The 17,633-nt window shown below is 43.0% G+C and overlaps 1 protein-coding gene across 2 annotated transcripts in view; it reads left to right on the forward strand.

Moving 5' to 3' along the window:
- The first annotated feature begins 4,380 nt into the window (after window positions 1-4,380).
- The window catches only part of LOC116307643 (cleavage and polyadenylation specificity factor subunit 2), a 32,841-nt gene continuing 19,588 nt past the window's right edge, over window positions 4,381-17,633 (forward strand). For both annotated transcript variants that reach the window (XM_031717917.2, XM_031717918.2), the window contains exons 1-2: window positions 4,381-4,654; window positions 5,817-5,976. In XM_031717917.2, coding sequence (XP_031573777.2) covers window positions 4,506-4,654; window positions 5,817-5,976 — 309 coding nt within the window. In that variant the 5' untranslated portion in view covers window positions 4,381-4,505. The remainder of the gene's footprint in view (window positions 4,655-5,816; window positions 5,977-17,633) is intronic.

Genomic DNA, 17,633 nt, shown 5'->3' on the forward strand with positions numbered 1-17,633 from the left:
GACATGTAGTCCTTTTGCAGATTAATTATATCATCCTAGTCTATACTAGACTGATTCCATAAATCATAGTTTTCCCTATTCTGAAAACATTCATTTATTTACAATATTAACATGGACAGATGAAATAGAGAATCATGCATATTCTTAACACAATTTTTAGCCCTGATTTAACAGACAAAACAATCAGGTTTCTAGTGTTTTGATTTCTGCCAATAAAATATTACAACAGATGGGTGTGAGTTTATTATGTTTTGATTTAGGGGAACCAAAACCATTACGTCTGGAAGTCATAGTTTTTTAAGTTTGATAAACAGGATGCATCGTGGTTTAGGTTGAGTACAAACAACACCATATAAGGCATGATGAACAAAAGAAGTTTGTACCCCAAACCGACACAAGTGAAGAACGTCTGTGCATGCTCTGAATCCATATTCAAATTAGTCAAAACATAAGTAAATTTGACTTTCAAACATGCCTTATAAATTGGACTTCACAAAATGCCAAAACTTAGTGTCCATGCTTGAAACTTAAGGCTAATTCTTTCATATCGTATTTGTTAATACAGTATCTTGGTCTGACAAAAGTATACTCTCTAACATTTTTGAATACTTGGAGAAAACAAACATTTATTTTCTCACTCAAACTCTTCAAAATTCTTAGAAAACGTGCTGAAGTGCACGCATGCGCAAACGTTTTTCACTGGTGGCCCCGGAACCTAGACCACAATCAGGGGTGTAGAAAGGGGGAAGGGGGGACCCAAGGTAATTTAAAAATTTGTTTCTAATTTTTGTTAAATTAAAACATAATGCTATTTTGGGTGGGAGGGGGTTAGGCATTTTGGGGGCTCAAACAAAATCCTTGACTTTGGTCTCCCTCCTTTGAGAAATCCTGGTTACACCTCTGCACGATGCACCATTTTTGTTATCTCACAATAGGACTATGAAGATTAAAGAAGCACGAACAATGCTCTTAAGATTTCCTTCCTGGGATTCACCATTAACTTGAAAACCAATTGAACCCAGCTGCACTTTCCTCCTCAGAATCATCATTTTCGTCACCCAAAACAAAGTTCATTTTTAGATGAGAAGCAAAAGAACCTTCTGACTTAGTATCCCATTTCATTCTTGGTGAACTGGGCAAAGGATACTTGCTTTTTGCATCCTTTTTGGCTTCTAGTGTTGTCTTTGATGTCAAAGTTCTCAAGTATTCACAAAAGTGACTCTCAAACCTCTTGTACACAGGGTTAACAAGAGTGCATTCATCTTCATACTGTCCAGAATTAAATGCATCTAAGAGTTTCCGAGCAAGTTTAAGATCTTCTGTAGAATTATTAGTTGTACTTTCAGCCTCTTTGCTAGTCAATGAGGATTTGTTGACAGTGGAATTCTTGTTAGTTTGGTAGTGTAGTAGTTTGGCTTCATTTTCTTTTTCTTGTTTGTCATGTAGGAAATTCATTCTCTGATCATCAGTCTTGATATCTTCTTCTTGTTTCAGCACATTACACATTCTGGGAACTAACTCCTTTTCTCTTTTACATGTACAAGTCTGCGTATTCATCTCTTCCATAACACACAAATTTTGCAGATCTGGGGGATCTTCTAGCTCAATCTTTATGTCCTCTTTTCTCTTCAAAGTACCAGTCAACTCCACATCAATATCAACTTGTTCCAAAGTAGATCCCTTGGTATTTAAGTCCATGTCAGGTTTGCACAACTTTAGGTTTGTGTTTTCCAAAGCACAGGAATCCTGCAAAAGTATTTTTTCTCTAGCATTGACCTCATCTGTACTTCCTGAAATACTAGTAAATCCTGTATTTATAGCTGGATTGACCGGTTCTAAGGAACTAGACAGCTTTCTATCCACATAAGTTTTATTCTCAGGCATTTTCAACTCTGGATTGTGCAAAGAAATCTCAGCCTTTTCTTCTTCTTCATCACTAAACACCACTCCTGAACATTTTTGCTTCTTTCGTCTGGGGTTTCCAAATGACTTTGTTCTTTTCTTTACTTTATTTACTGTCGTTCTCATGCCCATAAATTGCAGGACTGTTTCAGGGATAGTAAAGGTACCTAAGGGTTCCTTGTTCAGCATAGAACTGAAGACAGCCATATTGACTCTAGTGTTATCAGGATCACCCTTTGCACCTCTGTGTCTTAGAACTAAAGGAACAATTTCCTTGGGTTTTATCTCAGATACAAAAGTCATTAGTTCATTAAAGGATGAGTGATCTGAGAATGGTATTACAAAAACATTATCCATGTTCTGGTAGATGTTAGTTTCACCTTCGAAGAGGGCTGTTGGCAAGATGGCAATGGTAGGGTGTTGGTTGTTCCAAAGTTGGAGGTTTCTCTTTGATATTTCATTCTTCATGACAATTCTTATGCTCGTGGAGTCAATGTCACAAGTAAAAACATCAGGTAAGTCAAGAAGTTTTAGTAGCTCCATTCTTTTGGGATCCACTCCAATCCATTTATGAAATGTCAATCCAATTTTGGCCATCAAATCTTCCTTCCCTAATGTGTTCATCCCAAAAACTATGTTAAAATCCAAATGTTTTCTTACAACATCCAAGATCATATTTGTTGCCTCTTCTCTTGTTGGAAATACACACTTTGGATCGCAGTAGGTATTGTCTAGATATAACTTGTCAATCACGGTATGTTGCAATGCATAATGCGTATTGAACATGCTATGGTACCGGAAGTCTCCAGTGTACAGAATATTACCGAAATACCCTTGAAAGAGGAACAATACAGCACCAGGACAGTGATTTGCATCAATTAAAGTAACTGTAAGGTTCTCCTTCCCCACTTCATCCATTGCTATGACAATAGGTTGATCCACAGGAAGCCCAACCACAAGTTCTTTACAAATCCCAAATTTGTGCAGAATGATTCTTTTAGTTAATTCTGAGCAATAAATCTTGTGGTTTTTCCAAGATGACGAGAGACCCACTGTGTGGTCTGCATGAGCATGTGTTAGGAAAAACAAACGACAGTTCTTGGCCGCTGTCTCTCTTGCATTCCAGAAATCCACCGCGTTAGGCGTATGTGGAATAATAGCGCCATTCATGCTTCTTGAAAGGTCCAGGAGATCTCCAGCTAGATATTTTTAAACGTTTTCTCGTACAGTTGTGGTTTTCTTCGAAGCCTCCTTTGACTGATGACTTCAAATTCTACTAGAAGTCGCCTGGTCCCAAACTTCTGGTGATTCTAGTGTCACTTATGCCATTTCTTCATATGATAATTAAGATAATTATCCTTCATTTACCAATAGGTTTGAATCTTTTTTCTGCTCCTAATTTCGGATGATGAAACTCCTTGTTTTAATATTTTTAGGAGAGACATTCTACTGTCAATCACAATACCTCGACTTTGCCGCCATTTTGCATTACACTCGCAATGTCTCCTGGGTAGCAATATACACAGGAAGCCTGTAATCACAGCGTCCAAGTCGTGTCTGTCAAAGAATTAAAATGTTTCAGTTGGATTTCAGTTGTTTGTTAATTAATAACTGTACACCTTAATATGTATATCATATGTTCATATTTATGAAAGATGGGGCCGTGGTTCCTCTTCTTGCCTTTTTTCTTTAGAAGCCAATGCCCCAATGCCCAAGGACCTTCTCTGCTTTCGTTTTGCATAGTCAGCGTTGAGATTCGCCTAAATACGCCCCCTGCCTCCACCTCACATTTTTTCAGTCCAAACGCTGGCCCCTCCTTTCACCGTTCCGCTTTTGTTTGGCTAACAAAAGGCCACCCCACAAAAAAACGGAGCGTTCAAAGAAATTGCCATCGTGACTAACATCATTTCTCAGATTTCTGGATCTACTTCCGCTGAATAACTTTGGATTTGGATTTTTACCCCAAGTTTTCGTGAGAAATGATACTGTGGTACAGTTTGCAAGCGCGTCCCACATGGAAAGAGTAACCTTGCAGCTAGCCTTCAAAAAAATGTCCCACATGGAAAGGAGTGACCATGGGAGACTAGTCATCAGCGACACAAGCGAAATGCTGGGTATGCTGGTCATAGCAAGGGGTTAATCATCTACGGTCTAGGGGCCGACTAACCTCTCCCTTAGGCTTCTGCCGAGCTTCCTGATCAGTCTGTAAATCCAGGGATAGCGGTGTCGGGGCCGAAATCTCCGGCATAGCCGTAAATGCTTCGCGCTGCCATACGACGGTTCAGCATTCGATGTCTGGAAGTATGGTCCTGATTATAAGATCAATAAAAATATTTATTAAAAGTGATCTGTGTAACAGATGAAATTTTAAAAGTTTTATGTATTTTTCACGGAGCTGACTTGCGTCACATCCTATTCATGGGATCCCTGTGGTACACTTTTTACTTGAACCGCAAACCCGCAAAGGAGGTCGGGTTATCCAAAATGGCAGCCTTCCTCATGTAGCTATATATTCCAAACTTTCCACAAGATTTCTTCAGTAAAATATGGTCTGATTACCCTAAAAATCGTATATAATAACAGAAGAGAACTGCGTGTCCGACATGACTTCGATTATCAAGCTGTCTGTTCTTTCTGGTGCTCATGATGAGGGTCCCCTGTGTTACCTCATGCAAGTTGACGAATTTCGTTTCTTGTTGGACTGTGGATGGAACGAAACGCTCACCATGGAACACATTGAAACTGTTAAAAAGTAAGCTCATTTGCTAGTCACGCTAAAGTTTGTATACACCCCTTGCAGGATATTTCCAATGCAGCCAATTCAGAGGACAAAGCCATAGAATCTTACTTTTTTGATAACTAAAATACATTGTTTTGTCCTCTGCGTTGCAACGACTCTAGGAATTGCTGAAACTGGTCTATAGTGTTGGGACTCTGCGTTAATACAATTATGTTTGGTGATATTGATGTTTTTCACAGCCACCATGTTGGATGAATTCAGCAAAGATTCATTAGTCTCTTTTGTTATATCATCCAACATCGCCACCGTGTTTTGTTATTTCATTCTCTTGGGAATGATTAAAAACCAGCAATAAGTTTGTGAGTAGATGAGTGCTTGTTACTTCTCTCCGCTGCCACAAAGATTTTCTTTAAGTTCTCTGGCTTTTTCTAACTCTATGAAAATCAAAATGTGAGTTGAAAGTCGTATGTTGTTGACATTAAATATATTATCGAGTTAAAACATGGCCAAACATTTCAAGTTTATCAAATTAATAGAGCAGTTTGAAAAATACATAATTCTAGTTGACTTACAGGACCTATACAGTACACAGTACAACATGCTGTAATATTGAAATAGATTCCCATTGCCTTCCAATAATTCACCCAATGACAATGCTCAGTTACAATGAGAATATAGCTAGAGTGCGGTAACGATGCCAACAAATATGTGGTATTGTTTTCTATCAAACGGTAAAATTGAAATTAAAAAATATCTAGATTAGGTATCTTAGATATTTTTCCTTATTTATTAATTAGATAACGGGTGTAGAAGGCACACTCAATTGCCCCGGGTGATAATTTGTCTCCAGCTGCAGCATTCACCTTAATACTGGTGGGATGCTTCAGTCAGCTAGGGATTTGTTTGGGGGGTTTGGGCGTGGCTCCGACATCTGGAATTATGTTTATTTAATTTATAAATTTTTTATGACAGTTTTAGAACTATTCCATTCAAAAAATTGTAGTTTTTTTATTCTTCTATATAGCTTATTACAGTTGGTGTGATGCCTTAAGGCTTTACCGACTCAATAAAGATGATGATGATGATGACCAATATGGTTAATGTTTATTTCTACATACATGTATATTTACATTGTAAAGCGAATAATCGCAACATTATTTTTTTCATGTTTCAGGCATGTACATCAGATAGACGCAGTGTTAATATCATTCCCAGACCTCTATCACATGGGTGGTTTGCCATATTTGGTTGGCAAGTGTGGGTTACACTGCCCGATATATGCTACTATTCCAGTTTACAAGATGGGGCAAATGTTTATGTATGATTGGTTTCAGGTGAGATTCTGGTCTATTCTACTTTCGCCTCTCTTTTTGTATCTTTGGGATTCCTGTGGTGAGATACAAGAGAGATATTAATAGACAAAAGAATGGATTTGAATGATAATCAATTATTGTGATTTCATAAATTATTGTAAGCATCCAAATTCCATCACAATCATGAGTAGTATAGGGAATGGGGGTTCCAGCGCAATCTCAACACGGGCAAGACCCGTGTCAAAAATCCACCTACGGACAATCCCCACTCCAAGTGTGGTTGGGGGCAACAGCGCAAATATGTTAGTCTATATATGGAGTGCGAAGAATGTAAGAGAACTTTTAAGAAAGAAGCGGATTTGAAAAAGCATTTGAAAATGAAGACGAAGTGTATGAGCAGTTATGATTGTGGATGTGGTAAGAAGTTTGAGACTAAGGTTAAATTGTTTTGGCATTGTCAGGACTGTGAGTACGACTACGACGACTTAAAAAGTGCTTGGTATTAGGTATAAAATATTTCCTATTATATAGATGGAATCCCAAAGCAACTTCAGCACGGTGTCAATACCCGGTAACGGTGAGATTGACGTTAGACAGTTTTGGCGTCAGTCAGAAAGGAAGGTTAAGAGGACTCTCCGAAAAGGTATAGAAGAATTAGGAGCCCTGAAAGCGAGCATAATGGTAGAAGTAAGTTTGTCAAAAGACGAGGTAATGACGACAGCAATGTTGCGATCAAAGTCGTTAGTGATATTAGAATCCACGAATCTGGATAGGTCACTCAGTGAAGCCTTAGAAGCAATAATGGAGTCGCTGTCTAACTACACGAAAGAAGGATCGGGTTGGACAGTAGAGGAGGTTGAAGGAATAGAGATAAGTATAGCCAGGTACGTACCCATACGAGGGGGGAGTTACGTACCGCTACCAACGTGGGTAGAAAGGAAGAAGGCTATTGTAAACGTGAAGAATGAAGACAATCGATGCTTTATGTGGGCAATCAGGTCTGCACTGTATCCAGCAGAGAAGGATCCCTGTAGGACAAGTAAGTATCCCACAGATGATTTAGAGTGGGATGGTGTGGAATTTCCCATGCAGTTGATAGACATCCCCATATTTGAGGAAATAAACGATCTAGCAATTAACGTTTACGGAGTCAGAGAGCAGACGATAGTACCGTTAGTTCTGTCAAAAAGTAAAGGAGAGCGCGTACATTTATTCTACCACGGCGGACACTACTCATGGGTTAAACACATTAGCAGACTATTCTACAGACATACTAAGCACAAAGGCAAAAAGTACTTCTGTGACTGCTGCTTGCTGTCATTTACATCCTTAAATACCCTAAAGAAACACGATGAGATCTGCCGCGGAGTCGAAGAAGTGGCGCAACGGATCCAGATGCCCACCAACAAAGAGCTTTCATACGCAGACCATCAAAAGCAGATGCAAGTGCCTTACGTGATATATGCAGACTTCGAAGCGTTGATAACTAAGGAAGAGCAGAAACGTGGCGCCACGAATAAGGTAGGATTACACGAGATCTGCTCCTTTGGTTACATAGTAGTCAGATCAGATGGTAAAGCAAACCCTCCTGTGATTTACCGAGGTAAGAACGCAGCTAATGAGTTTCTAGAAGCATTGCGAGAAGAGGAGGGGAAGATTAGAGAACAATTAAGACGTCCAAAGAAGATGGAATTTACCAAAGAGAACCAGGAGGCTTTTACCAAGGCAAAGAAATGCCACATTTGCCAACATACGCTTCTTCAGTTTGGAAGACGAGCCAAGAAAGCGTGGGACGAAGATGGAAAGTATTTAGGAGAAGCTCATTTTAAATGCGGGAAGTATGCTAAGAAGGGTGAGAAGCCGGGAAAGCCCTCCACGCATTGCATTCATTGTCATAAAGCATTCGTTGAGGATTTCTATGTGGATAAGGTTAGGGATCACTGCCACATCACGGGTAAATACAGAGGAGCGGCTCATTGGAAATGCAACATAAACTTCAAAGTAGACCCAGAAATGGAAATACCCGTATTCTTTCATAATTTAAGGGGTTACGACAGTCACTTACTCTTACAAGGAACGGACGGCTCCGAAGTAAAGTGCATACCCAACAACAAAGAAAGGTACATGTCCGTAACTGTAGGCAAGCTGAAGTTCTTAGACTCACAGCAGTTCATGGCGGACTCCTTAGCAAACTTGGTTAAATACAACACGGAGTTCCCCATTTCCAGTCAATACGGCGCGGAAAGGAAAGGAGTCTACCCATACGAATACATGGATTCCTGGGAGCGATTCGAAGAGCCCCTACCACCCAAAGAGAGATTCTACAGCACCCTAAACGAGTCTGGTATAAAGGACGAGGAGTACCAGCATGCGTTAGATGTGTGGAAAAAGCACTCCTGTGAGAATATGGGAGACTACCACGACATCTACCTACGTTCAGACGTAGTGCTGCTCGCGGATGTTTTCCAAAGCTTTCGAAAGATGGCTATAGAATATTACGGATTGGATCCCGCTAATTTCTACACGGCTCCTGGGCTCAGCTGGAGTGCTTTGTTAAAGAAGACAAATGCGCAACTGGATTTCCTAACGGAATACGACATGTACCGCTTTATGGAAGACGGTATCCGCGGCGGTGTTTGCGGACCCAGCAGACGATACGCCCGCGCGAACAATCCCACGGTGGAGTACGACCCGGAGAAGCCAACCACATACATCTTCTACTTAGACGCAAACAACCTCTACGGTTGGGCAATGTCGCAGTACTTACCTGTACGCGACTTCGAATGGGACAACATAAAGCCCATAGAGTTTTACCTAAACGTAGGTAAAGAAGACGACAAAGGTTACGTGCTGGAGGTGGACCTGGAATACCCAGAGCACTTGCACGACGCGCACAATGAGTTCCCATTAGCACCAGAAGCAATAGAAATACCATTTAAGCAGCTGAGTCCGCTGCAGAGGGAAATGTGCCCTGGCTACAAACCCTACAGGAAGCTAACGATGAACCTGATGGACAAGAAAAAGTACGTGGTGCATTACCGCAACCTGCAGTTTTATGTGCGCCACGGCTTACGCGTGAAGAAGATCCATCGCGTTTTGAAGTTCACGCAGGAACCATGGATGCGCTCCTACATTGACTTTAACACACAAAAGCGTACGCAGGCAAAGAATGACTTCGAAAAGAACCTGTTTAAACTAATGAACAATAGCGTATTTGGTAAGACAATGGAGAACATCCGCAAGCGCGTAAGCATAAAGATAGCCAGCACCAGAGAGGAAGCAGAAGCATACGTATCACAGCCTGGATTCGTTAGATACGTAGAAATGTTAAACTTCTACGTGATTCACATGAAGAAAGCGAATCTATTCCTGAATAAACCCGTATACACGGGGTTTACAGTGTTAGACCTATCAAAGCTGCTCATGTATGAGTTTTACTACGACAAGCTAAAACCGAAATACGGTGATAAGTGCCGCCTCTTATACACCGACACCGATTCCTTGATACTAGAGGTGCAGACGGAAGACATTTACGAAGACTGTGTTCCCGACATCGATGAATACGACACCAGTGATTACCCACGCGACCACTTTCTTTACTCCCCTAAAAACAAGAAAGTAATCGGAAAAATGAAGGATGAGATGAAAGGAAAACCCATCGTGGAATACGTGGGTCTGAAACCAAAGATGTACAGCGTGCTAAAGTTAGACGGCGTAGAAAAGAAAGCTAAAGGCGTAAAAAAGTACGTGGTTAAGAAGGACATTACGCACGAGTCCTACCTCAACGTATTACGAACACGCAAGGAACAGCGGCATAAGATGAACAGCCTGCGCAGCTATGGTCATCAGATACATAACGTCACGCAGGAGAAGGTGTCACTGTCTGCATTTGACGGTAAGCGATGGATGTGTGATGACGGAGTGCATACGATAGCATTCGGACATCACACGATAAGCAGTTCTTCTTTGACGAACCCACGCGTGGGACCATCATGAAGATAATACAAGATGGGCTGGCCCTTCTTAGCTATCGCACTTCGGATCTGATAAGTTTCCAAAGACCAATTAGGATCCGTAGCTCTTTTGGATCCTCCTTCTAATTCACCCGACTCATAGAGATATCGTACCGCGACATTACCTAATCTCTTCTCCTGGGGGAAGACCGCCCTCGAACTTCTGACGTAGGACTTGTGTTCCACGTGCTTCTTTTTTATGGCATCCTTGGGTTTCATTCCCGTAGCCCTGGCCGCCTCGTTGTTCAAAGCCGCGACGACCTGGGGGAGCCTCTGGGTCCATTCCCTATTGCGTTTGGAGGGATCTTCCAGCTCTTTCCAATACTGGTACCCAAAGAGACGCTCGGCCAGGGTCTTATTGAATCTTTCGACAATGCTTTGACCCCTGTGGTACTCTGCTTTAGCTCTCCTAATCTTAGTGTCGTGGTCTTTCAGGGTCTTGGTAACCACGCCCATGAACTCCGTCCCCGCATCCACTTGCAGCAGCTTAGGCCATTTCAAGACGCGCTTATAAATCCTACCTAGGGCTTCTGCGACTTCCCCAGAATCCTTGCTGGTTATGGGTTCGGCGTCCTTGTATCTGCTTGCGATATCAACTACGGTCAAAGCGTACCTATAGGTCTTTTTTCTCACCTTATCGTGCGGCAAGAAAAGCAAATCCGCCTGATGAACTTCATTGGGGGTATTTACGGTGAAGCTGGGCCTGGGAATGTACTTAGGCACGGGAAGATAAACCTGCCAGAGGGTTTGTTTTTTCAACCAGTTCTTAGCCGTTTCGTCTGATACCCTGGCCGCGGTCGCGAGTTTCTTGATAGCTGACGCTCCTCTCCAATAGCCTTCCGGCCCATAGTAAATCCTTTTAAGTTTGTCCTCTACGCGGCCCATTATATGAATTCCAAAACAAGATTGATCTTACGTCCGTTAAAATCCACCGTCTTTCCGTCCACTTTAATGGTGATGTTTATGCTTTCTACCAAATTAGATAAGTCATAGCTCAAAGAAATGGGAGTGTATCCTACTGGGTCAAATGGATTACCTTGGGGCAGAAACTTGGACATAAGAGAAGACTTTTCTCCATCGTTGTAACTATGGACCAAGTCGCAATAGACTTCGTAAGAGGATGCGACTTTCCATTTCACATCATATGTACTGCCGCTATTTATTGTGGTACTAGTAAGGCCCAGGAGTTCTACCAATGAACTGTCCTTTAAATTAGCGCTTCCACTATTTTTCTTGAATGTCATTTCATGGGGTAATCCTGTGGTAAGAGTGTATCCATGCTTTGCTAGCTCCTTAGCCAGTGTTATTGGGGTGTAATGGGAATCTGGTATTTTTGGTTTGGTGCCGGAAGTTCCGATGACAAAGCCATTAATTAAATTATGCCAAGAATTGTACAAAGAGCAACTAACCAACCGAACCCTTTCCGCGCGGATGGGAGGATTCAGATACGTGGTAAAGCCATTCTTGTCGCTTTCCAAAAAGACGATCATTATATTAGATACGCCAAAGCCACGCCTCCGGCCAGCCCTGCGACTCCTACGAAGACCAGCTCACTATCTTTTTGTTTCTTAGAAGGCTGGTAGTAATTCTTGAACTGAGGCTTTCTTAACGCCACTGTGGGATGCGCTTGCGCATAAAGCTTAAAGGCGTAGTCTGTGTTTTCGAAGTTCTTATCCGCCTGCATTTTGTCTTGGTAATTCTTATCCAACCAATCCCTGTAAGCTTGTCTTTTTTCATTCCAAGCCGCCACGTCCCGCTGATATTTCTCCAGCGCTAAGTCGTGCCTTTTTCTTTCGGCGGCACCGCTTTTGTCGCCTCTAACTAATCTATCTAAATATTGACCACCATAATTAGCTCCAGTGAATGCTAAAGCTGCAATGACTCCACCTGCGACTAAGCTAACCATTATACATTAGGTAGGTACTTTTCCTTCCGTAGGTAATCCTTTACCATGATAGCCCCGCCAACGGCAGCGGTCATCTTAGCAAAGTTAGCGAAGCTCTTGCTTGGGTCTTCAGTAAAGTCTTCTTTGAGCACTTTCTTACCTACCCAACCAATACCCGCAACAATGGAAGTAATAATAGCTGCTTCTTCAACAGTTTTCAACAACGCGGTCGACATTATATTACAAAGCGAGAAGGAAAATCTAGGTCGCCGCGGGTGATAAATTTACTCCATTTCAGGGATTTTGCTTTTTCTAACAGCCGGTTCCACAGGTGCGTGATATGTTGGCGACACATGTACGGCCTCCCACTTTACTTTTGGCTTCGTAGCCCGCCATTGTAAGTAAAGGCTGCCTGCTGCTATAGCAACTCCTAACGCGCCAATGACGTACCCAGGATTAATGGAGGATTTCTTTTCGTCCTCCACCTTTTCCACCTTCTTTGCTTTGTTCTTCTTATTCATCTCCGCGAGCTTCTTTCCCGCGGCAACTCTGCCTGCAGATTTAGGCTTGGTAATCTTGGTATCTTCTACGGGAGCCTTTTCTGGTTGTTCTTCGGTGTCACTCATCTTATATTAAGGGGCTTGAAGGACTTGACAAGTAACTTGATGACGACTTGACAATGACTTGGCAATGACTTGACAACGACTTGACTAAGTACTTGAGAATGACTTAAGGACGACTTGACTAAGTACTTGAGAATGACTTAAGGACGACTTGACTAAGTACTTGAGGTGACTTGATCATCAGCAAGTGCCGCCTGGAAGACCTTTTCAACTTCTCTGCCTTTTTTGAAGTCCTTCCAAGATGTTCCGAAGGAACCTAGTACCTCCTTCAAGTCGACATGCTGAGCTACGTGAAGTGCCGCAGAGGCGACTGCCATTAACTTACCGCACTTCAAAGACAACCACCCACAGGTTATCTTAAGTTCTTGGGCGATGACATAGTCATCTCTTATGTCCTTCTGTAGTTGCTCCACGTCGTCTATGGGCAGTGCAAGTCCAAGCAATTTAGTCGCAAGTCGGATAGCGGAGTCTGCTACGGCGTCTGTGGTCTTACTTGCAAGGGCGGCCTCGTACCTCTTATGGAACTTCTTAACCTCCTCTTCCGACAGCTTATTAACCTGCTCATGGGTAAGTTCCTTGCCTATCATTTCTTTGCACTTCCCAGATGACACAAGGATGTTAAGTTGTTCCTTGAGGTTACTTTCATCTAACTGTGTGGGGACTTCATCTATGAGCTGCTCAATGTCCATATACATTAGGAATCATAGATTCCAACCTCGTACGGAAACCTCAAAGAGAAGATCATCTTGGAATGTTGGTGCGTTTTTAAATGCCGCATGTATTCGTGCAGCTGTTCCTTGCTTATCTCACCGCCGTAGTCGCTTAAAATGGTTTCCAGGTCAGACTTGCTCGGAGTATAAAATACTACGAGAGAGCCTATGTTTTCCCTAAAGGGCTTAGAGACACTGGTAAGCTGCTGCGAGAGCAACCAAACGCTGATATTGTCATGCCTACCGCTAAAGGCGAGCTTCACTAATTCGGAGGTGCGCCTTTTTACGTCGTCCCCACAGGCAATGTCATCCAGTATGAGTAAAGTCTGCGTATCTTTAGGGAATTGCTTATGCCAGAACTTCAAATGGCTGGATAACTCGTTAGGGTCTAAGATATCTACAAAGAAGTCGTCATCATTCCTGCCTATGCCTTCCCAGGTGCGGTTATTCACGTAGGTGGGGCATAATAGTACTATGTAGTCGAAGCGGTATCTAAAGGGTCCTAATAGCTGCTCCACGATGAACTGGGTCTTTCCGCAGCCGGTGGGTCCTACTATCAGAGCATTGCAGGGAATATGGTTCGGATCCATTATATATAGATGGACCCAGTGGACGCAGTAAGAAGGATTGTCGCCGACGCAAAAGATAAAAGAGACACCATAGAAATGCAAAGGGAAGAGATAGACCGGTTAAAAGAGCGCGTACAGGAATTGTACGATGAAATGCGTGGTCTGAAGCGCGCGGAACGGTTTGGTGCGCTTTTGACAATGGCGGGTTGGGCTAAGGAGTCCATTAAGGACTTCATTCGATATCCCCCATAGATATATGGACTGCATTACGTGCGAACTACCTGCTGACTGCATAATCCCTCCCAAAAAACCGATACCCAAACCGTGTAAAAAATACACCTGCCGTCACTGTAATAAGGTATTCTCTGAAGAAGACTTCGTTGGACATTGGTGTCCCGCGGATACTAAAGCACGAAGGACTTTAGACGACGCTCGAGAAGAGTAAGAGGTCGCAAAGAAGATCTTACTAAGCCCCAGCAAGAGGAATTAGCATAGGTCTTTCTTTTTTATTGTTATTTTGTTAAATGCTGTAAAGAGGTCTCAAGTAAGGACCTATTTTTTATTGTTATTTTGTTAAATCGAAGAATGGTTAACATGATTATCTTTTTGCTGGTTTCAACGATGAGAAAGAATGATACCTAATCTCTCAATGGGGGCTTAACAAAATAACAAGAAATAATAGACCTTATCCTAAAACCCTCTTACAGGGTTTAACAATTTAACAATAAAAAATAAGGTATATATAATGAAGTGCGTGCAATGTGATAGAGCTTTTAGTAGCAAGCAGCGACTGCAATACCATCTTTCCAAGAAAGTCTGTCAAAAGACCATCAGCACTGTTTGCGGTGACTGCGGTAAGGAACTGTCCACAGTACAGGCCCTACGATATCACCGCGAGCATAGAGTCTGCCTTAAAGGTCATTGCCGCCGATGCGATGAACCCCTCTTCGAAGAAAACTGGCATAAATACCGCTGCCGTCGCTATGACCTCACAGATGTGGTCTGTGAAACCCACGGCGATTTAGCAGAACGATGTTGCCCCCTTGAAACCAGCCGGGCTTTAGTGCTGCGTAAAAAAGAAATAGACCAAGATTTCGTATGCTTTGACGACTACGAAGGAGTAAGATGGGAGAACCGAGAACACTGGGACGGCATCTGCGATAAATGTGGTTGTCAACGCAGCGGTCAACATATTTGGTGTTGCCTGTACGAAGGTCCCAAGCCTTTAGACCATTACCTTGCAATACGAAAAGAATGGTCTAATATATGATGTTACCTTACGTCGCAGCGTTCGCAGGAGGAGCCTTGATTACGATATCGATTGATTTCATGTCGGAAAAAATGAGGTCCGACGTAGCAGACCAATACCTAGAAGCCCATGAGGACGACTAATCACACAATGGATTAGCCTCCGCCTTTCTTTCAACGTCGAACTTCCATCGACCGTTGACTTTACCATAGCTACGTATGTGAGTGTACTCTTCGCCTTGCAGTACGTACCGTACGCAGTCAGGAGCCCATAAACTGTACTCTTGGCTGCCGTCTAAGAGGACCAACCTTAAACGGTTAATGTCCTCGAAGACGACGTAATTTTTTATTTTGTATGAAATGCCTTGTATTAATTCGCGCCAGTGAGTTTGTTCAACTATCATTATATTTATGAAATATCTTTCGGTGCGTTTGTAGCGTCTCCTGTGACTTGAAAGCCTTAACGCAGCCAGGACAAGGTATGCGAATGCCGTCGACGTAACGGTCGATTTCCCTGCAGATCAGATCGTAATCGTTGCAAACCATCGTAAGATAACCATTCATTTCATATTGCGTCAATACCGCTTTTTGTTTGTCGGACAATACGCCGTTACCCTTTGGCGTCTTCAGTTCCAGACATAACCCATTGTATTTTTTATGGGAGTTAAGAATTAGGATGTCGGGTTGACCTGCCTGGTAGCCCTTTTGCCAGCACGTTATCCTTTTACTGGTGGTATCTTGCAATTCCCCGAGTCCAGGTGCTAATAACAGCGTAGGGTGAAACCGGCGTATGTAATCGATGACCTTCTTATGTAAGTCAAACTCATTCTCGATCTTGAAGACCAACTTATTTGGACCATCCAACGAGTACTTTCCCGTCTTCCTTAACGTAGGTAGGACATCCTCGAAGACCCAATCTTGGAACGACTCTGCCGTTGGCAGTTTGGAGCTGAATATCAATTGATACAAACCAGACTCCGTCACGTACAGGGATTGTGGGTGTGAACCAGAAGGGAGGCGATTCACCTCTATTCTAAATTCACTAAGCCTCTTCTTATGCTTATCCCGCACGTGGACTTTAATAGCATCTTTGGTGTCTGCATAACCTAATGCCTTTGCTACCTCCTTTGCTTTAAAGTACAGCTTATCGCCTTGCACTATGCATTGCAGTTTAGTTTCGTTGTTTTCGAATACGCGGAGCATATTATACGTAAGGGATATTTTTTATCCTTTCGCGAGCCTAGTAGGCAACGCTCTTTAGCTGATTCATTTCTACGCTCAGTTGCGCGTCTGAGACTACGAAGATATATGCGTTGATCTTAGTAGTGTCGCTGGCATGTTTGGTGCGCTTGATCTCCAACGTAATACCGTCCTGGGTATTTACCAGCCGCAATCCCTGTCCATGTAGGTCTTCGTCGTTCGTCGTGCGCATGTCGATCCACAGCGCGTACTTATCCTTAAAGAATTCCTTTGGGCCAATTTGGTCACCAAACTTACGCGCGACTTCCCGGTACATGTCCTCGGGCTTTATCCCTTGTGAGTAAACCTTATTAGGCACTCCGTTAATGCTAACGCCTACGTTAGTGATGTTAGGATTAAAGAACGCCTCGGAGTCGCGCAATCCTGCCGTGTATGTCTTTGCGAACAGCAACATTATCCCTGTAAGGCTGCGCCTGGGAAGGTTAATGCTTTGGTTGATGACCTCTTCGACGTTATTTGTAAAGCTGAACGTCTTGTACATCACGACGTGATCGTAAAGGAAAGCCTTCCCGGCGCTGTATTCCATGCCAGCGCTACGAGCCAGCTCTTCGCTGTATACCGTTTCGTACTGCAGCTCCAAGTTCTTGATGAAATAAGGATCCACGGCTGATGAACTTACATCTTTTCCTTGCAGGATGTTCGTAGTGTCTGCTAGGGTCACTTCGAACTGCAGTTCGCTTAGCTGCCTTGGGTAGTATGCACCGTGGTTCGTGATAATTTCGAAATCTAATGGAACAACATATTTAGTACCATAAGCCGTCTTTATTTCGTCTTCTCCTGAGGCGCCAGAGGTTGCGCTTCTTACCTTGCGTATGGCTACGCTTGCTATTCCCTGCTCTATCCTTTGTGCACGGTCAAATGCAGTCAACCATAAGTCTTTGTACGTGGTATACAAATCATACCTGTTTAAGTCCAGCAAGGACTCCCCGGCGAACTTTACACGCATTTTGGAAACGAGGTTTCTACCCGCATTATTGACGACGTGACGCGCGTCTGCGGTATCTGGCTGTATTGCTAGGTTAAACCTTAGCGCCAGGGTGCCAGGAACCAACACTAGGTTATCCGTTAGGCGGGGCACGCCTACGTACAGGGTTTCCCCTGGCTTAGCGCTGCTGGGGGTAAAGGTGACCCGGTGAAAGGTGCGTTCTGCTTTCAGTCCGCCAACCTGCTTAGGTAATACGTTGGGGTTTAACTTTGAGCTTATCATATATAATGGAAGTAGAAGGTGATTTTGATCCCCTTACCGAAGAAGGTCAAGTCGACATTAACGACGAAGAATACGAGTCTTTGCTTCCTGATAACAACGTAGACTCCCGAGGCCTCTTCGACAAGCTAACACGCAAGTATGGCAGCAGGGCCCGCGATGCTAT

This window comes from Actinia tenebrosa, unplaced genomic scaffold, assembly GCF_029948245.1.
Source record: "Actinia tenebrosa isolate PJP-AT-01 unplaced genomic scaffold, QUT_ActTen_1.0 PGA_scaffold2__45_contigs__length_23673736, whole genome shotgun sequence".
NCBI classification, from domain to species: Eukaryota; Metazoa; Cnidaria; class Anthozoa; order Actiniaria; family Actiniidae; genus Actinia; species Actinia tenebrosa.